The sequence below is a fragment of the Schistocerca serialis genome, chromosome 4, assembly GCF_023864345.2.
Source record: "Schistocerca serialis cubense isolate TAMUIC-IGC-003099 chromosome 4, iqSchSeri2.2, whole genome shotgun sequence".
NCBI classification, from domain to species: Eukaryota; Metazoa; Arthropoda; class Insecta; order Orthoptera; family Acrididae; genus Schistocerca; species Schistocerca serialis.
In genome coordinates this window covers 710,162,274-710,185,113 of record NC_064641.1, presented here as the reverse complement: position 1 = coordinate 710,185,113, position 22,840 = coordinate 710,162,274, and the positions used below count along the sequence as shown (strand labels likewise).

Below are 22,840 nucleotides of genomic sequence, written 5' to 3'. Positions count from 1 at the left end.
CTGGGTGTTTGTGTTGTCGTCATCATCATCATCATCATCATCATCCATGACTGTGTAATAAAAAGGGGACATTGTATGGGCACTACATAGTCAAGCACCCCTTTGCAGCAACAAAGCTGATTTTTTGACCCGTTTCATAACCATGGATGGAACATGGGTCCACCACTTCACTTCCAAAACAAAAGAACAATCAAAATAATGGACACAAATTGGAGAACTGACCCAAAAGAAGGCAATGACCATTTGATCTGCAGGCAAGGTCATGTCGTTGGTTTTTTGGGATGCGCATGGTATAATTTTCATTGAGTATCTTGAAAAAGGAAAACTATCAACAGTGAGTTTTATGCGAACTTATTGCAATGTTTGGGCGAAGAAGCCAAGCAAAAACAGCCACATTTGGCCCAGAAGAAAGTATTGTTTCTTCAAGACAATGGACCAGCTCACAAGGCCATTATTGCAATGGCCAAAATTAATGAATTAAAAAGTTTGAACTGCTATGCATCCTATTTGCCAGATTTAGCCCCCTCGGATTATTTTCTGTTCCCAAACTTGAAAAAAATTGCTCAATGGTCGAAGATCTTCAACAAATGAAGATGTGACGTCAGCAGTTTATCGCTATTTTGAGGAGTTAGACAGTTCTCATTATAAAAATGGTATCGAACTTATTGAACAACGCTGGGAAAAGTGTATAGAGCTGAAGGGAAATTATGTTGAAAAATAAATACATTTTTTCCAAAATTTTTGTGTTTTCTTTATTGGGTTGGGTACGTATGGGGCCACCCTCATACAACATGACAGGCATGACCTCAGTGCATGTTTCACCACATGTGCCATCTGGATTCTTTCCCCAGACATGTTTCTCAGAACTCCACAGTTTGGAACTAGCATTACAGCATGTCCTTGGTTTTCGCCACCCACCTGACCTCAATTGACGTTAATTCTTTCCATATCAGCATTTATTCACAGTAACTACTCCTTTCTTCATTCCATTTTAGTTTTTTTACATCTTTCATTTTCTGACCTGTCAATTTTTCACCAGCCCCCCATCCACCTCTGTTACATACAATGCACTTACCTTTTCATTGTTATTAACTTGTGCACAATGTTTTAGTAGTAATCTCTGTCTTGAATATTACCCTGTCTTCCACCTTTAAGGTCACAGGTTTCCAAATGCCACCGGTGCAGTCTCCAACAACCAGGGTTCCTTCTCATCTCATCCGGTAAGTCTCACGTGACCCAGGGATCTGGGTTGATTTTGTAAATTGTACCCGTTTCCCTAAACCTCTCCAGTCCTTTTCCTTCACCCCTCTATCTTCCCCTTCAACTCTTCCGCCAGAAGAAGGAGCCACAGGCTCCAAAAGCTTGTAAAAGTTAAATCCTTTTGTATGTGTGTTCCCCTGCTGCCACTTGGCAAGTAGATATTTTCTTTTTTTTCTGTCCATTATACTACAGATAAAAGAGAAGTAACATAATACAACTGAATTTTATGAAGTACTTTTCTTTTTAATTTATCTCAATAAAATGAATAGCAGTGAGCAGTTTATTGTTGCTACAATGTAAAGATTATGTTTCTATGATTACCTTGTCTATTGTTAACAAGTACATTGATTAATCCACACTCCTGAATTTTCTCCTTCTTGATGGGATTTAGTAGTCATCAATGAATGAATAAACAAGTACTATAGTTCGGCTAATGACCATGTTATCATTTCACATGCACTGGCAGACATCAAAGTCCTGTAGTACACTCATGGATTAACTTCTCATTACCAGTTAGCATTGGAAGAAACTGAAGAGCTAATGCCAGTTGAGCTTAAACCTCCACATTCCCACATAACCAATTTCCTAGCAAACAGAATGCAGCACATTGTTTTTATTGGGGTAACAAAAATAAATGTAAATGTAATATCAGAGAGTACCACAAGGGAATATCAAAGGGCCATTACTGTTTATAATGTATATAAATGGTCTTGTGGGTAGTTCAATAGTTTCATCATGATGTTCACAGACAATTCTGCTATCTGGAAGAGGGTGGAACACCAGAAGATCTGCACAGAATTGATGATTGGTGCAAGGACTGGCTGTTGACCCTGAGCTTAAATAAATGTAACAATTTGTGCATATATATGCTAAAAGACCCATTGCTGTTTTATTATACTATTGCCAATGAACCACTGGAAACAGTAACATCTGTAAGATTCCTAGGAGAAACCCCTTGAAGTGTGACCACATAAAACTAATTTTTAGAAAAGCAGATGCTATGCTGTATCTACTGGAAGAACATTAAGGAAACATAATTCCTTCATGAAAGAAGTGGCTTATAAAACACTTATAAGACCAGTTATTGAGAATAGCTCATCAGTACAGAACCCTTATAAGGTTGAAATGTTTCATCATGTGACCATTTAATAAGTGTGAGACTTCATGGAGGTGCTCAACAAACTCCTGTGGTATACACAAGAAGAGAGGCATTGTGTATCACAGAGAGGTTTCCTTTTGAAATTCCATGGATGTGCATTTGAAAAAGAGTTTGGCAGCATATTACTTTCACCACTTTATATGCCATAAAATGATCATAATGAGAAAATCAGAAAAATTAGAGTTCATGCAGTGGCTTATTGGCAGTTGTTCTCTGCATACACCATTTGTGAATGGAAGAAGGAAGGTGGGGAAATGATAGTGATCCATAAAATACCCTCTGCCACACTATGTAAGATGGCATGAGGAATATAGATGTAAATATACTTGTAAATTGGATTCACTGACAGACATCAAGATCCAGATTTACACACATTAATTACTGTCTCATTATCAATCAGTAATGAGAGAAACTGAAGAGTCACATCCCCATTGTTAGTTTTACTTAATTTTATACTTACATAATTTTAAATTGCTTCTTTATTTATACACTTTATTCCAAATTAAGTGACATCACTGATTTATAAACCAATACTCTCTGCAAGCACCTATGGTTTACATTGGTACCACAGAAGTTTTTTGTAGACCTTCTACAAAATCCAAGGAAAAATTTGAATTTCTGAGAGAGACCAAAGATCCAGAACTCCTCAAGAAAGAAGCATCTGAACGCTTCAGGTCCTTTACACACATTAAGATCAGGGTGGATCATATCGACTACTGTCAGTTTGTCAATAGTTGTATAATGGCTCTGTTGCGGCCATAACATAGCCGTTACTAAGCATACGAAAGACTATTATTGTCTTCTATGAAGATGACATCATGTTGCCTCATATCTTTGAGATTAGGTGAAACCACCATATAAGAGGTGGGCATGTTGATTTTACTGATGCTAGTATAGACCTGAACAGAGTGTGTAACCTCATAAGTCACTTGGTCCAAAATGGACTCCCAACAGTCTCTTTGTCTTTTATAAATTGAGCTGTTTCCCACGAAAAAACTGGAACTTAATTCATTAGAACTAAATCTTTGAAGTATTGGTAAGGGAGTTAATAATAAACACTCTAATGTGGTGCCACTAAGAATCATATTCAATATACTTAGTGATCATGGACTAGTATTAAGTTCATTGAACACATTCTTGCTTTTGGCCATGTACTACGATAGTGACTGTGGCAGAAGGTAGTTATGTAGGCAAAAAGATAACAGAAATTATGGAAAATGTGCAAATTGTTTTAATAAATGAAACAAACATTACATTATTACTAATTTATATGATACAGCCTTTATAAGAGATGATGATACATATTCCTTTTTGTAATACTAGAATTTTTTCATGAGTGGCATTTGTCTTATACTCTTTCCACTGTGTGAGTAATCATCTAGAGTGGCCACAACCCATAAATAACTTTTTATGTAAGCAAAGGTCTAACTCATTTTTGTAGTCTTTTATTGCAGGTTGAATTCTTCTAGGGGGGGGGGGGGGGGGGGGTTCTTAGGACTTGCTCAAAGAATTTAAGAAAATAATCATTAAAAAAATTACACTGACCTTGCAATTTAGCAAAATCCAAAGGCCTGTGCCCTCTCTCAGTTTTGCTTTCAGGGTCAGCACCATGCACCAAAAGCCATCTTGTAAGGTTGACATGTCCAGCTCGTGCCGCAACATGGAGTGGAGTGTATCCATGTTGTTTCACGCAATTAACAGTGCATCCTAAAACCATGTTTATACATGTTTAATTAATTAATTAATTAATTAACATTCTGCATGACTTACTCTTAGTCCTTAAATACAGTTTGGACCTACTTATTGAAAGATTAGTAGGCCTACACATACCGTGCGAATAGTTAAAGACACAGCAATAAACTGACAAGGGGAGGCTACGATGTAGGGATCACAAATTTACTTCAAACTTTGTACATCTTTAGTAGGAAATTAAAACAACATAATGTAAGTAATAAGGTGCGCTACTCTGACAAATCGGAGAAAATCGCAAGAGAAGTTTTACATGTTAAGTAATAAGGTGCACTACTCTGACAAATCCGAGAAAATCGCAAGAGAAGTTTTACATGTCTGTTATGTGGCTTACGTTTTCTGTGTGTGGGTACCAGACATTAGAGTTCATGGTGATTGTGAGGTTAGCATTTGATTACATAAAATGAACATGTATGAGGCAACGGTTCAGCTCCCACTCAAACTTAATTTTTAATCTATACTGTCAGAAGAAAGACACATTTTTCAAAACGTCAACAAGGCAGGTTTTTTCCTAGAAACTCTGAACATTCCCTGTAAATGTAGGAAAACTGCATTCATTCAGTGTAGTAGATGACATTTCAATTTATGTTTTCCATGTCTGCTTGACAAATACCATCCTACAATGTGTGATGTTAAGAGTACATCCGTCGAGTAATTGTACATTGGTCTTGTGGTCTGGCATATTGTGACTTACTATGTTACTGAATAGCATAATTTGTACAATTATGTACTGTAGTTGGACTTGGGCTTTCCAAGCCTGTCCCTCATCCATGAAAATTTAATTAAAAATAGTAAATAGTCAAATAAAATATGAAATTCACTACAACTTCATGCAAATGTGTGTTGGTTTTTTTCATTATATTACCCCGCAAATGTCACATAAATTAAATAATATGATCATTGATGAGAAGAATATAGATAATAAAAAATAAGTATCAGCAGGATTCGAACCATTGCCTCCTCCACAATCCTCTTGCAACACGCGAACACTACCTGATTGACCACAATTACTTCTTACTGTAACCCCCTTCGCAGATACATTAGTTACATAACAGACACATAGAACTTCTCTTGCAATTGCCAGAGTAGTGCACCTTACTTCTTGCACATTATGTTGTTTTAATTGCCTACTAAATGTATGCAAGGATTGAAGTAAATCCATGATCCCAACATTGTGGCCTCCATTTTTATGATATTATCAAATATATGATAAAGGCCTAACTAAAAACCACACAGTCTTCTCTGCACCAGCTCTATGCAATATTTGCCAGTTATTTTAAACACTGATAGTCATTCATTGAAATTTACAAACCTACTGTTTACACTCAGGGAAATAACACTGGGTAGTAGAGGCACAGCAAGTGACAAAATGGTGTTTTCACCACTGACCGAAACTTGAAAATGTAAGTTTGAGTTTGAATATCATAAATTTGCTCAAGACCAAAAAGCTTCTGTCAATGAATTAGCACAGTTTTAGAAAGCATGGCTCATGTGAAATTAAACTTGCCCTTTTCTCACATAATATACTGCAAAATGTGGATGTATGGTAACAGGCATATAGCATATTTCACATTTCTAAATTTCTTCTAAGCATTTGATAAGACACCTCATTGCAGACACTTAATTAATGTATAAGCAAATGGAATAGGTTCCGTTCACACATATGTGAATGGCTTGACAACTTCTTAAGTAATAGAACCCAGTATGTTGTCCTTGACAGTGAATGTTCATCATAGACATGGGTATCATCAGGATCGCCCCAGGGAAAATATGATAGGACCACTATTATTTTCTACATACATACATGATCTGGCAGACATGTGCTGATGATGATGTGGCATATGGGTAGGTGCCAAAGTTGAGTGACTGTAGGAGGATACAAGGTGAGTTAAATATAGTTTCTATTTTGGTGTGATGAATGTCAAGTAGTTCTAAATGTAGAAAAATCCAAGTTAATGTGGATGAGTAGGAAAATCAAACCCATAATGTTTGGATACAGCACTAGTACTGCCCTGTGTGACACAGATACATCATTTAAATATTTGGGCAAAACCCTGCAAAATGATAAGAAGTGGAACAAGCATGTCAAGATTGTGGTAGAGAAAGCAAATGGTCAACTTTGGTTTATTAGGAGAAATCTGGCAAAGTGTGGTTCATCTGTAAAGGAAATTGCATATAGGATGGGAATTCAACCTATTCTTGAGTACTGCTAGTCTATTTGACATTTTCACCAGACTGGATCAGATGAAGACAATGAAGCAATTCAGAGCCAGGCTGCTAGATTTGTTGCCAGTAGGTTTGAACAACATACAAGTATTACAGAGGAGCTTCAGGAACTCAAATGGGAATCCATGGGGGGAAGTCGACATTCTTTTGGAGGAATACTACTGAGAAAATTTGGTCAACCAGCATCTGAAGCTGACTGCAGAACAATTCTACTGCCACCAGTATAAATTTCACATAATGACCATGAAGATATGATGCGAGAAATTAGGGCTCATACAGAGACATACAGATAATCATTTTTCCCTTGCTCTATTTGTGTGTAGACCAGAAAAGAAAATAACTCAAAGTGGTACAGGAGACTCTGTGCCATGCAACATACAGTGGCTTGCAGGATATGTATGTAGATGTAGATAACTTTTTATGCATAGAATCCCTCCAAACAAAGCTGATAATAAAAATGCCCTAAGAAAATCTGGATATTATTTTAAAATCCAGTAGAAAAGTAAAATACAGTGACAAGTATCTTTCCATATACAACCAGAATATCCATTCAGTCACAAACAGCATTTTAGACATGGAGGTTTTGCTTAATGCTGAACTTCATTTTGTCAGTGTTCTATGACTCTTGGAACACTGGTTAAATCCAGATCAGACTGCTTAATTTTCAACACTAGGCTACAAACTTGCATGTTACTTCTGTAGAAGAACTCACAAAAATGAAAGTATTGATGTTTTAATTAAAAGTCATTGATGACTACTAAATCCCATCAAGAAGGAGAACCTTCAGGAGTGTGGATTAATCAATGTACTTGTTAACAATAGACAAGGAAATCATAGAAACACAATCTTTACATTGTAGCAACAATAAACTGCTTGCTGCTATTCATTTTATTGAGATAAATTAAAAAGAAAAGTACTTCATAAAAACTGTCTACTGCATTTTCAGTTGTATTATGTTACTTCTCTTTTATCTGTAGTATAATGAGTGCCTCAATAAAGAACTAGACTTTGAGGCAACACTCTCAGAAATCAGTGGTACAGATACAGTTGGTGAGTAATCTGTTACTCTCCAAATGGAAACTTTGAGTCATTTCTCAACAAACTTGGAACGTTACTAAATAAGATACATACAACCAAGAATTTTCTTGGAACAAGCAGGAGAAAAGAGCTATTGCTCAACATGACAGATACCTTCACTTTGAAACAAACAAAAACAGCCCCCAACAAGAATTACAAAAACTGCTGTTACTACTACAGTTTTGGAGCAAGTATCTGTACGCATAACCTGTACTACAAAATGCATAAATACAAATTGCAGTGACAATGAAACCCAAATGACAACCCTCTCAAGCTATCTACTGCCCAGCCAAAACCACTAAAGAACTGTGACAGCAAGAAGGTTCAATGCATAGAGCACAGAAACATTTCATCACTTATTATCAAGAGAAAGGTGGGAAGAAGTTTCTCCGATGCCTGAGACCAACAAAAAGTTTGAAAAGTTCTCTGACATCTTTAACTATTATTTTGAAACAGCATTTCCTCTCAAAATATGTGTGACAAGGAACACAAATCTAAAAGCAAAGACATGGATAGCTAGAGGCATAAAAATCTCAGGCAACACAAATGTAAATTGCTCAGTTACAGAGAAACCCACAGCATATCCTATCTGGTTAGCAGTATATTCAGATATGTACAACAGTCATATGTCAGGTAAAAATGATGGCTCGTAAATTTACATCAGAGTCAGAAAATAAAAGCAAAGCAATCTGTAAAATAATAAAGCAGGAAGGAAATAGTAAAGGGGAAATTATCACCCTGAACTGTGACAACAAGAGAGTTACTGACTCAACAGATTGCAAATCTCTTCAGGCAGTACTAAGATGACAATACAAAAAAATCTAATAATCAATATAAGAGAGGCAGCCTAAACAGCCACCAGATTTAAGTAAATTCTTGTCTCCACATAATCTAGCTCTAAGAAAGAAACCCAAATGAAATCATTCATACAGGAAAATCTGTCCAAAAATGGCCTTCTTGAATGATGGTATTCCAGATATTCTTGGCTTTTCACAAACTGTATCTAAGAAACAAGTCCAAGTGAAATCATTCATGTAGCAAGAACCTTCATAAATGTCCTGAAGAACTGATAGCTTTTCAGACTTCATCATAAAGAAATGTATTATAAGTACTGCAACACCTCTTGCAGATAGAATTAACTTATCGTTTTTGACAGGAGTGTTTCCATCTGTCTTAAAATTGCCAGAGTGATTCCTATTCATAAAAAGGTACACAACATCTTTAGAAAACTATAGACCAGTCTTTTTATTATTAGGTTTTGCCAAAATCAGTAAAATAATCAAGTGTAACAGATTGATGAGTTTCAACACTGTAGGAAAAGACAGATTGCTACTTACTGTAAAGCAGACACGGCAAGTTGCAGACTTGCACAATTAAAAGACACCTAGATAAAGCTTTCAGCTACAAGTTTCATCAGTAAAAGAGAGACACATACCATTCACCCACATAAGCAAGCACATCTCATGCACAGAAAACTGTCAACTCCAGCATCCTGGCCTGAGATGCTAGAATTGGCAGTCTCGTGTGTGTGTGTGTGTGTGTGTGTGTGTGTGTGTGTGTGTGTGTGTGTGCCTGTCTGCTACTTGATGTTTCTTCATCATGGTAAGTAGTAATCTGTCTTTTCCTACATTGTTGGCAATCCTACATGGAGTTTCCATTGTTAGATTAATGAAATTCTTTGACAAGAATAAAATTCTCACTAATGTCCAGCATGGTTTCCGGAAAAATAAATCTATGAGTAGTACCATCTATAATCTTTTACAAAATGCTCTAGAAGCAATGGGAAAAAAAGGATGCTGGTATTTTCTTAGATTTAAGCAAAGCCTTTGATGCCTCAAATCATTAAGTAATGTTGAGAAATCTTGAAATGTAAAATATTAGAAGCACTGCATTAAAATGGTTCTCCTCATACTTAATAAATCGGAAACATAAAATAGTAGTAACACACGAACTAAATGACAGATTAAAATTTATTTTTCAGATACTGGAAAAAAATAAATCTGAAGTCCCTCAATGATCCATTCTTGGGCCTATCCTGTCCCTTCTGTACATAAACGACTGATATCTAAGCACTGAATCACAAATAAATACCTTGTCTACAGATGACACTAGCATCCTTCTTGCAGGGAAAACTCCAAGGTAACTACAGGGAAACATTTATAAAGTCACAGACCAGCTAAATGACTGGTTTGATGCAAATAAACTGATAATAAATACATAAAAACAACTTTTCTGTGCTTCTGTTTAAAGGTGGAGGCCTCCGGCACCTCTGTGACAATAACCTTCAGCAGAACTACACCATCAATGGAAACAAAAATTTTTAGGCATATTGCTGCAACATAATTTTGAATAGTAGACATTCCTGACAAAGCAAACACTACACTGAAGGAATATGCTACAGCCTATGTTTACTTACACACAAAGCAAGCTTCCACAATGTTTGAATTGTATATTTTACCCAGTTCCATAGCATTCTACAGTATGTGATTATATTCTGGGGTAGTGCAGTCGCTAGCCCAGTCATCTTCTTGACACCTCTCCCCCCCCCCCCCCCCCCCAAAAAAAAGGGCTAGGCAAGCGTGCACCATGCATATGCATGACAAACAGATTCCTGGAGGACCCTCTTTCAAAAGACACTAAACCTTCCACTCCCCTGTATTTAATTATTCTAAAAACATGTAAATATGTCACAAAGAATTTAAAAGAGAAAAATAAAAGCTTTAATATACATAAACATGATAGCACACAAAAATACAAACTACACATCCAATCAGTAAGGACATCAGCATTTAAAACCTCCACTACAAAAAGTGCTATACAATTCTAGAATGGTTTATCATATAAAATATAAGTTATTTCCTCATCTTCACCATTTTATAAATCCCTAAGGGCATTTTTAATTGATCATTTCTTCTATTTAGTCACAGAATTTTTACAGCATTTGAAGTACAGCAGACTTAAAGCAAGAATGTGCAAAAACTGCTACTGCTCCTAAAGCAAGAACTAATAGCATTAATTTATTTCAATATCACAGTACATTTAAATGTTCTACACTTACGGAAAAAAAATTGTAACACCAAAAAACAATCACACGCACATGTCTGCACTCTGGCAAGTGAAGCCACTGGGCAGTAAGGCTTCAGTTGCCAGAGACTCAGCATCTCCACTATACGGTGAGTAGTAACTTTCCTTTTCATAATATTGTTAGACTCCATCCTGCATTTTACAATGTTTGATGTTCCATATGTGTTTGATTGGAGACAGATCTGGGGATTGAGCAAGCCAAAGCAACATGTCGAGACTGTGTAGAGCATATTGGTTACAACAGCAGTATGTGGATGAGCATTATCCTGCTGGAAAACACCCCCTGGAATGCTCTTCATGAATGGCAACACAAGTCAAATCACCAGACTGACAGACAAAATTGCAGCCAGGGTGTGTGGGACAACCAGACGAAATTGCAGACCATAAGTCCAGTGTGTCTAGCAAGCAGACAGGTTTGTTACAGGCCCTCAAGTGGCCTCCTTCTAACCAATACATAGCCATCACTGGCACTAAGGCAGAGCCATCTCTCATCAGAAAACATGACAGACCTCGACTTGGTCCTCCAAAAGGTCTTGCTTGGCATTACCAAAGTCACAAATGGCAGTGGTTTGGAATCAGTGGAATGCACACTACAGGGCTATTGTTGAAGTAGCCAACTTTTAAAGGTTTGTTGTGTCACTGTCGTACCAACTGCTGCTCAAATTGCTGCTGCAGATACTAAACAATGTCCCAGAGCCACATGCCGAATACAGTGGTCTTCCCTCTCGGTAGTGCCATGCGGCCATCTGGAGATCAGTCTTCTTGTAACTGCACATTCCCATGACCACCACTGCCAGCAGTCATGCACAATGCCTGCATTCCTGCCCTGTCTTTCTGTACATCGCAGAAGGAACTGCCAGCTTCTCGTAGCCATATTACAAAATCTTGTTCAAACACAGTGAGTTGTTAATAATGGTGTCTTTGTCGCCTTAAACGCAGTCTAGATTAAAATTAACTTGTTACATGCAATCTCAAAGATAACTAATGCTCCAACCATTGTAGCATGTATTTAGAGCAAACCTGAGCTGCATCCTCATAGCGGTGCTACTAGTCCCACTCTTATGTGACTGGTGCAAAATCTGAGTAGATATCATGTTTCAGATGTAGAAACATACCCACCAACTTCGGTTTGTATTGCATAACTCCTTCTTTGCGTTGCAATCTTTTTTTTTTTTTTTTTCTGTCACTGTACCTTGTTTGTTTTCATGTCAATGTATGTAACGTGTGTGTGTGTGTGTGTGTGTGTGTGTGTGCGTGTGTGTGTGTGTGTGTTTTTGTGTTTGTGTTTGTGTGCATGTGCATGTACATACAATTGTGCATGCTCAAACACAAATTATATCCCTCTGTCTGTAGAGATTTTCTGAATGAATAAAGAATTGCTTGTCAAACATTTAAGCAGAAGCTAGTTTCTCATGCATTTGAATGACTGTGACGTGATATCTCCTAAACTACATGTCATAAAATGATATGATTTTGCAGGTTTATTCAGTGGTGTGCATGACTCCATTTGCAACCTGTGTTGCAGATGGATTTGATAGTAAAGAAGCAGAAAATTAAAATGTCATGTCTGTTACTAATGTTTTACTGTATAAGCAGCGAAAATGTAAGTGATAATTTTTTTTTTCCTTTCATAATTTTGTGGCAGGTGTAATGGACAAAAAGTTATGTAAAGATTCAAAATCATCTGTAATATATGTCGGATGTTGCTAAATGGTCTCATCCTCAAATATTGGATGAATAAAATCCAAGTATTTGTGCACCATCAGTTACACTGACACAAGACAAACACATAGTTTCCAGCTGTAATACTTTTCTTTTTGTGTTGAACTTTTATCATAAGAATATATTTCTTAGTGAGTAAATTATGACGGCATTTTAAAATTTAAATTCAGTCAATAATTATGCAAAATATTGAAAATCAAATTCGTGTTGCCCATGAGAGCTGTTACATAGGCAACCTGAAACTGTATATGGGTTCCAGATTGTGGAATAGTTGCTTAGTAATATTAATTTGCTCTCTCTACTGGTAGTTCTTGCCTTTTACCTGTGATTATAATGTTATTGTCATCAGCAATAGGAATTTTTCCCCACGTCTAACATTGTCTGCACAGTCCTCAATGTGTATCAAAATCAATATAGGTCCTAAGATGTTCATCTGAGGGCTTCCTATGTTATTTGAGGCATGTGCTACTTTTACTTTTTGTACCCTGTTTTTCAGATATAGTCAAAACCAGTCATTAACTGTTCCTCTTTTTCCTAATGGTTCTTGATTTTTAGTAGATTTTTATGGTAAACAGTATCAAATGCCAGTGATAGCTCTAAAAATATATGTATGCCACATTCATTCCTGTCTAATGTAAGCACCACATTTTTAAACTCCACTATGACTGATTTTATACTGCTCCTATTCGGAAACCAAACTACACTTCACCGGGATTCACAATGGATTCTATTATTTTTTAGTATAATGACAGCAAAGAAAATGCGTTAGCAACCAGATTTCCAGAAGCAGATACGGATTCCGACCGTACGTCATTCGTTATATGAACTGCGGATTAAAACTGAATAAATTGTAGAAATGTAGTAAACACAATTTATGACACCAGAATTTGGCTCCAACATCTACCTCTCCATGACCATTTTAGTACCTTTACCTAAGAATCACAGTAAAGATAATCAAAAAGAAAATTGGAATTCTGGGGAACACCAGCTTGGGTTCAGAAAGGATAAAGGAACAAGAGATGACATTAGCCAGTGATTGACTGTAAAAGGAGAAAGGAGTACAACAGAAGATTGTAGGTGTGAGATGAAATAATGAAGGAGGCAAAGTATCAAACAGGCAAAAAGACAAGGCCTGGTGGAAATTCATGGATAACACCTGAGATTTGTAATGCCTTTAATGAAAGGTAAAAAATAAAAATTCAGAAACTCAAACAGGTTGAGAGGTATACAAATGTCAGTTGAAATAGATAGATGCCTCATTCAAGAAAATTAAGGAAAATATGACATTCTCTCATAATTATTGAGATACCTGGGAGAGCCAGCCATGACAAGACAGTTCCACCTGCTATGCTAGGTATATGAGACATGCAAAGTACCTTCAGGTTTCAAGAACAATGTAATCATCTCGATTTCAAAGAAGGAATTTTCTGATGGGTGTGAATATTACCAAATCATCAGTTTAACAAGTCATGGTTGGAAAATACTAAAACAAATTATTTACAGAAAATGGAAAGACTAGGGGAGATCAGTCTGGATGTCAGGGAAAAGTGGGAACATGCAATGCTATACTACCCCATATGACTTATCTTAGATGACTGACTGAATTGGAGAAAGTTTAAACTACATTTATACCATTTGTTGACTTAGAGAAAACTTTTTACAATGATGACTGTAGCACACACTTTGAAATTCTGGCAGGGATAAAATACAGGGATTAAAAGATTATTTCCAACTTGTACAGAAACCAGACTGCAATTATGAGTTTAAGTGCATGAAATGGAAGCAGAAGTTTAGAATTGCATGAGACAAGGTTGTAGCCTATCCATGATGTAAATTGAGCAAGTAATAAAGGAAAACAAAGAGGAATTTGGAAAGGGAAGTAAGGTTCAGTGGAAGAAATTAAGACTTCACTGTTTGCCAATGACACTGTAATTCTGTAAAAGATGGTAATGGATTTGGAAGTTCAGCTGAATGATACATACTGTTACTTCAAAAGAGGTTATTAAAACAAAAATTGATGGAAGTAAAACAAGGGAAATGAGGTGTAGTAAAATTAAGTGATGTTAACCGAATTAGATTAAAAAGTGAGGCTCTAAAAGTAGCATACAAGTTTTACCATTTGAGTAGTAAAAGAACAGATGACAGTCAAAGTATGGATGATGTAAAATTCAGACTGGCAATAGCAACAAAAGCATTCCTGAAAACAGAAATATTTTAACAATGAATTTACATTAAGTTGTTGTAATAAATACAAGAAACAGCCAATTTCTTATGTGTTTTTATTTAAGCTAATGCGTGTTTGAGCTTTCACCCATCTTGAATTAGTGTGATGTATATTTGAGTCTTCAGTCAATACATGTTTCCAACACTGACATCAAATTAAATGCTGTAGACATCATGTGCAAAATAAAATTTTGTTTAGCTACTATACTTTCGTGAGTTGTATTGATTGATTGATTTTTATTGTTGTAGATACCTCAGAGATCATCTGAGGCATTACAAAAGTCAATATTACATAGTATAAATGTTACACAAATAATTACAGAAACAAGAAAAATATTACACAATATAAATGTTACACAAATAATTATGGTACCTTCACACAAAAACAAAACAGAGAAACTTCTGGTACAAATTGATATTGCATAGTAAATTTAGCCAATTACAGACTTACTCATATATAGAAGCATATAAAAACTGATCACAAACTGTAGTCATACCATATTCTTTCCCTCCCTTAAAAATTCATCAGTTTCATAAATGCTGAGCTCAAGAAGAAATTCTTTTACTTTTTTTTTTTTAATTGTTGATTTGGAAGATCCCTGATATGTTGGGGTATGGCGTTAAAAAATTTTATGGACTTGTATAAGAAGCACTTTTGTGTTTTTATATATATATATATATATATATATATATATATATATATATATATATATATATATATATATATATATATAGTTACATCGGAAAGAAACTAGGTCCTGCATGTTTCTTGTGTTATAATCATGTTGCATGTCATACTGTTGATAACTCGGATAGTTTTCCTTAATATGCATTACACGCTTTAGTATAAATATTGGCGGCAGGGTCATAATCTGTAATTTTTTAAAGCTTGGCCTACAGTGAGCTCTGGGTGCCAAGCTACATATCAGTCTTATTGCCTTCTTTTGTAGTTTGAAGACATTAGCTGCCTTGCTTTGATGTCCCCACAGTATTGTACCATAGGAAATGTGACTGTGTATTAAAGCAAAATAAACCACTTTAAGTACTGGCACATTTAGACAAAGACACAGCTTCCTTAGAGCAAATATTCCTTTGCTAATGCTGCTTCTCACTCTTTCTATATGGCTACCCCAGGATAATTTTGAATCAATTGAGATTCCAAGGAAATTAACAGCATTTGAGCTCTATTCAAGTTCAGTGTTATTATTCCATGATACATACAGGTCTTGTAATTTCTTTTTGACACAAGGGGAATTAGCTTTACACCAATTTTCAACTTTGACAGTGCACTGGGCTGCTTCATATTTCACCTTCTGTGCTGTTTCTGCAGTTATACAGACTGCAAGGTCATCTGCAAATAAGTAAGTCCTAGTTGACGGCCCAACTATGTTACATGGTAAGTCATTTATATAAATAATATATAGAATTGGGCCAAGTACAGAACCTTGTGGGACACCCATGCCCACAGGTAAGTAATCTGATTCTGCACCATTAAAAACCACCTTCTGCACTCTATTACTTAGATAAGATTTTATCAATTCCAGAGCACTTCCTGTAAAGCCATAGAATTGCAGTTTGTTCAGTAAGATTTCATGAGACACAGTGTCGAAAGCTTTTGATAAATCAAAGAGTTTATTCTGAACCACTAGCTTGCTTTCTAGTTGCTTCACACACTGTGGTAAAAGTGATAAGGAAGATTTAACAGTTCCTAACCCTGATATGAAGCCAAATTGACTATCAATGAAGATTTTGTTTTCTTCAAAGTATTTTATTATTTGATTATTTAATATAGCTTCTTTCACTTTAGACAAGATTAGCACAATTGAAACAGGCCTAAAATTATCACAATTTGAGAGGCTGCCTATTTTGTGTATTGGAGTGACTTTAACAAACTTTAGTGCCTTTGGGAACTGAGCCTCCAAAATACATGTATTTACTACATGTGTTATCAATTCTGGCAGTTGAACTGAATCACACTTTAACATGGCTGAACTTAAAACATAAACGTCATTACTAAAACTGTTCTTCATTTACCTCAGTATATTAGTAACATCCTGTACCTTGACCAGTTTAAAGCTAAATGTACTTTCAGGCTTTGTGGTGTTTCTCAGGTAGTATTTATGGTCAGTGGGTATATTGGAAGTGCCAATCACCTTTATTGTTTCTTACACCTTCTCAGTGAAGAATGTATTTAACTGTGCAGCATTCAGATTACTGCTTTCAGCCTGTGAAGTCATTTTCCTGTTGCACTGACTGTTAATGATATTCCACATTGCACGTGTCTTGTTTTCAGATGTTAGTATTATATCTTCATTTTTTTTCACCTAGCTTTCTTTAAGGCCTGTCTTAATCTTTTCTTTTTCAATGTGAGCATGTCTTTAAATACTTGAGAATCTGTACTTCTATACCAGTCATAATATTGATCACACTCCCTCTTGATCTTCAACGCCTTTTCATCCTTGACCTTATTTACTCTAAGTGCCTTTTTATTATTTAGTAACTTAATGGGAAAGGACATGTTAGCATATACAGAAAGAGTAGATATGAGTTCTTCTACCTTTCTATCTATTGCATGTTCTTGATAAACCTGCAACCAATTACTTTTATCAATATGAGACTTAAACATATTTAGATTATCATAACTGACCACACATACTTTATTTCCTGCCATGTGCACTGAGTCAGTGTTACAATTTCTTGTTATATCTGTTCTAAGAAGTAGTGGCCAATGACCAGATACCCAGGTCTTAATTAACTCTGACTTGAGATGCGTTAACTCATTTGATACAACTATATTATCAATACAGGTACCAGTACCTTTATAATGTGGCCTTGTTATTTCAGTGGTTGTAATATAAAGACCAAAAGAATTTAATAAATTATTTACATATGAGTTATAGATAGTGGACAACTGAAAATTCAAATTTAAATATCCACAGATTAGTATCCTACACTTATACTTACAGACTGTCGCGCATAAAGACACTGACTTGTTAACAAAATCATCTGTTGAATTGCCTCCAGTCTTAGTTGAGTACAAAGCTATAACTATTAAATTTAAATCTGTTAACCTAACAGCTGCAATTTCACATAACATTTCTAGAGATAATGCTTTAACTTTTGCTATTGGTTCATATTTAATCCCTGATTTTTATTAGTTCTACAATATTTGTCAGCTAGGGTGTAGCCCTCAGGGCAGTATAGATCTATTTCATGATGCTTTAACCAGTGTTCTACGAGACAGACTACATCTAAGTGATAAGTCTCTAAGATATCTTCCACTACTTCCAACTTATTAGATAAACACTGTACATTCCAGTGAAGGACATTAAAATTGTTTGATCTGTGCCTGAGTCTGTTTACCTTGAGATCTTCCTCCCCCTTCGGCCTACCACTAAAAAATCATTTAGATGGGAGGGAAGCACTGTTTTCTGTTTGCTCATCCTGTCAGTATTTGGTCTTGTTACTGGAATTAGTGATGATGCTGATTCATCTGCTGCTGTTGTTGTTGGTGGTGGTGGTAGTGGATCTGCCATGACTGATGGTGGATTGTCAGCTAATGTTGTGACTATGCCTACTGTTGCTGTTGATGAGGATTGTCTTGCTTCAGTCAATGCTGGTTTTTCTGCCACTGGTGAGGGCTGTGCTGAATCACCTGGTGATGGTGGTTTTGTTTCTGATATTAATGGTGGTTTTTTGTTGCTGTAGTTTTTGATGGTTTCACTGCTGTAGTTGGTGGTGGTTGCTGTACTATTATTTGTGGCTGGCATGGTAATCTTGGTTCTACTGTTGTCATCAATGTCTCTAAAATTTTAAAGCTGAGAAGTCTCTTTCCCATGTCTTGTAAAACTGTCTCTCTGTAGGTAGTTAACATGTAGAAATTGAGCGTTTTCATACATTTTGCATATGTTCTCGAACTGTTTGTTGGCTTTCATGATTTCTTTATTTACACACGAAACATTTCTGAGGCCGTGTCTATGCGGAATACCAATTATGATCATTGTTTTACTCTTATTGGTATTCAGTATTTCTTTTCGAGGGCACTCAACAATTCATTTTGGTAAACATCATTGGCTCCCTCACCCCCCCCCCCCCCCCCCCCCCCCACAAACTGATTAAAAGAAGGGAGTGATTAGTATGACACATCCTGAGGCATGAAGGAATAGTCTGTTTGATTATGGGGGAAAGTGTGCAAGGTAAAAATTGTAGAAGCAGACAAAGGTTTGACTACACTACAAAGATTCAGTTACGTTCAGGTTATAATATTTAGTCATCATGCAAAACTTATGGATGACAAACTGCAACTGTGATTTAAATTGGCAACTTATTTGGGAATAAACATGCAACCAGTCACTTTTTTGGGCTTTCTATGTGATTTATTGTACTGTTAACCTGTGTTTGAGCCACTGGATGCTCATCATCAGACGGAAGTGATATTGGAACATAATATCATGGACCAAGTGTAGCTAGACACTTTGGTGATGATGCTAGTGAAAATGATGGAAATTCAGTTATTGCTACTCACAACATTTACCATTTCATAGATTTTTCATTACCATTCACCAAATTTCCATCATTTTTGCCAGCATTATCACTACAGTGTCTAGCTACACTTGGTCCATGATATAATGCTCCTGTGACACCTTCATTTGATGACGAGCCTGCAGTAACTTGAAAACATGTTAATGGTACAATAAACTGTATCAAAAACCTGAAAAAGTGAGTGGTTTCATATTAATTCCCAAATGAACCCTCAATTACTTGTTGTGTTGTATTCATCATTTGTGACAGGTTCTTGAAATACCAGGTATCTTATGTTTGTATGTCTGTGTATCATAGAATATTCAATGTTTATTCCATAACAAAAATGCTTTCTAAGTGCTTGCACTTCACTGAGGACCATGCCTTTGGATTTGGACTCAATTCCAGTTACAACATTTCTTTGGGTTTTGTGAGAGGTCTTTCAATAAGATTCTGCATCCACTCATGGCTTCCGATATTGCTCTTTTGGCAGATTAATATATTTTATTCAGCACATCTTTTTCTATAGCTCTATGCTCTGTTTTACACTTACTGTGGAGTAGCATGTCTATCATGGAGGATACCTCCCATCTTAAACTGTTCTTCTTACCACATATAGGTCTAGTGATTGGTCAACTATTCTTCGATCTAAATCTGAGTTACAGTTACTCTGCAGTTCCTGTCTGGAGTCAAATGATTTGACTTCCTTCTCAAGCTATGACACTATAGCTTCATTACCTAGTTTCCTGAACACGTAAATCTTTCTGCTTGTTTTAGTTGCTCTTTGTACTTAGGTGATAATTGTTGTTACAGTTGTCTCATGGTTGGATCTTAATTTTTATTCCAGGTTATTAATTTAAACAAAAAGTTGAAAGCAGAATACACTGTCAATGAACATTATGATGTGAAAAATACTATGCAACTGTTGAATGAAGTTACAGATGCGCACATTCCAGATAGTGAAGTTTTCAAATCTTTAGACATGTAAAATCTCTACAGTAACATTCCCATGAAAAAACCACTGACATCATTAGGCATAACTTAGTAAAATATGTTAAGATTGGCACTGCAAAAGTAATAGAGCTGATCAAATGTTTGGAATATGCGCTAAACTGTAGCTACCAATTCTGTGTGTGCACCATTCATAGATCGTGCATGAATCTTGTGCTTCTTTCAGCCACTACAGACCACCTGGCCTGCTCATATGACAGCAGTTGCATGCACAGCCTGCTGGCTGTGCCCCCTGTTAAAACTTATGATTATACAGACCAGTGCACAAGACTCTGCTGGCCACTTATGTATTGCTAATTGTACTGTGCCTTTCTTCCATGTGTGTGTACTGTTTGATCAATAAATTACAGTGTTCTGGGGTTAGAACATTTTTTGGTGATGGGTACAGTATTCAACTCCATGTGTTCCACTTCAGTCATTATTCTCTTGAGTTTAGTTTTCATGGAGGCAATGCTTAATCTCTTCTCTAGCTACAGCAGGTGCTGACAGTTGCTATTTCTAGTTTAACAAATACACTAGCACAACCTGCAACCCCGCCAACAACACATCCACTGCTATTCCCTGTGAACGACAATGCGGCGGAAGACTGGGACACTTACAAAAAAGCACCTGCAACCACATTTACAGGGATTTGGGGTAACAGACACAAACTTGTGCAAGGTCCTTTTTGTTTTGTTGTGGATTTCGCCTCACAGGTATCAGGTCAGCTCTCCCTCTTACAAGAACCTTCAAGTATTTCTTTTGATCAGATGTGTGAGTTAGGTCCTATCTAACACTGTAAACATATTCACATAATTGCAGCTCATGTGGAGTTTTACCACTGCCAAAACTGTCATACAGGACACGGGTGCAGATCTATACGGACTATGACATTGTTGTAATTTTCTGACAAATGTTCATGAGGAATCCTATGCTGATCAAATGGTTCATGATGCAATCTTACATTTTGCTTCTGATAGGAAAGTCCAAAAGCAAGCTATACAGTGTGAAAATCCTATGCTTAAGGAAGTATTGAACATAGCTCAGTCATTTGAAGTTTCACAGGTGGCAGGAAGTCAGATAAAAGCCTAGTCCGAAGTTTCAGAATCATTTCCTTTTACCCCTCTCAGCCTTCAGTCAGTTTCCAAGAGAACACAGATGCTATTGCACCAGTCCAGCAGACATCTCAGTGTCTTATAGATAATCAGCATTTGCAACAACAACAGCCTGCACCGCAACTGCAACAGCCTTGCACTCTGCTGCCTTCATGTCCATACTGCTTCATTCAACATGAACAGACTGCGTGTCTTGAGACAAGCTGATCAAGTTCTGTATCAACAGTTAGATACTCTCTGTGCTGAATTTTCCTCTCTATTTTCTCCAGAACTGAGTTGTGCAACACAATCTCAGGCCCATAATATGATGAAACAGTCTGCCCCCTCTGTTTTCTTTGGGCCCACTCAGTACCGTAACTTTACAGGATCAAATTAAAGCTAACTAGATTGTCTTCAATCCCTTGATGCTATTTAACCTGTTTCTTCCAGTAAATGCTCAAAACCACTGGAGGCAGCCAAAAAACCAACCTGTGAATTATGCCTCTGCAGTAATTTTTTAAAAATCTATTAATGCACAGTTAATCACTGATACTTGTCCTTTGCCACACCCTGACAAGCTGTTAGCATAATTATAAGGGGCCATTATTTCTCAAAGAAATGGCAGATCCATGTTTATGGTTGTCACTCAACAAGGAATCTAAACACATTCTAGTTATCAATATTTCATTTGGGCTTTATCAATACCAGCATTTGCCTTTTGGTGTCACAAGAGCACCATCTATTTTTCAACGCTTTTTAGAGTAACTTACTGCATTAGTTCCAGGTTGCATCAACTATTTAGATAACATAGTAGTATCTGGTGCCCCTACAGAGAAAAATTTGCAGAACCTTCCTGCTGTGTTTCCTGTTTTACAGGCTGCAGTGTTAAAGTGCAGCCTGGACAAGATGCAGTTTCTTCAACTGTCCATTATTTATTTGGGTTTTGAAGCGTTGTGCACTGGCATTGAACCATTGTGCAAGCATATTGATGCTACTGCTGAGTTGCCACACCCCATGTTCATTAAGGTATTACAAGCATTTTTAGGCAAAATTGCATACTCGCACAAATTCATACTGGATGCTGCTACTGTGGCACAGCTATTCCATGCATTATTACCTAAAGATGTTCCTTTCCACTGGTCTCCAGCTAGTGACCGGGCGTTCAAGTTGTTTAAATCTGAGGTGCAAATCAGCCCCTAGTTTGGTCAACTTTCAGTCAGGCCAGCATCTTGTGTTAGCAAGACACGTCTCAGTTCGGCCTCAGTGCCGTCCTCGCTCATAAGTATGCAGACAATTTGGAACAGCCTATTGCTTATACCTCTAAATCATTAAATTCAGCACACCAGAATTCTTCTCAAGTAGAGAAAGAGGCTCTGGTAATCATGTATGCTCTAAAAATATTTCATGTTTTCCTATACGGAATTAAGTACCACATGATCGCAGACCACAAGCCGCTGGTGTCTCTTTGTAATCCTTCGGCATCCTTGCCAGACAAAGCTGCACATCACTTGCAGCAGTGGGATTTTTTCCTGTCACAATACAATTATGAGATACATTTTTGACCTACAGCATAATGGGCAAATGCTGATGCCTTATTGTGTTTGTCGAATGGACCGAGCTCAGAGTCTGATAAAGAAGAACTACTTTGTTTTCATTCAGACATGGAAGCTCAAAATGTTGTTGATGGTTTTCCTATTACTAGGATTAAAATTGCAGCTGTGGATCCTATTTCAAG

At 36.6% G+C, this 22,840-nt stretch overlaps 1 protein-coding gene across 1 annotated transcript in view; it reads right to left on the bottom strand.

The window, feature by feature from the left end:
• Nucleotides 1-22,840, bottom strand: part of LOC126474712 (ankyrin-1-like) — a 221,432-nt gene that overhangs the window by 93,341 nt on the left and 105,251 nt on the right. The window contains exon 7 of the mRNA XM_050102189.1: nucleotides 3,965-4,126. Within this exon, the coding sequence (XP_049958146.1) occupies nucleotides 3,965-4,126 (162 nt within the window). The remainder of the gene's footprint in view (nucleotides 1-3,964; nucleotides 4,127-22,840) is intronic.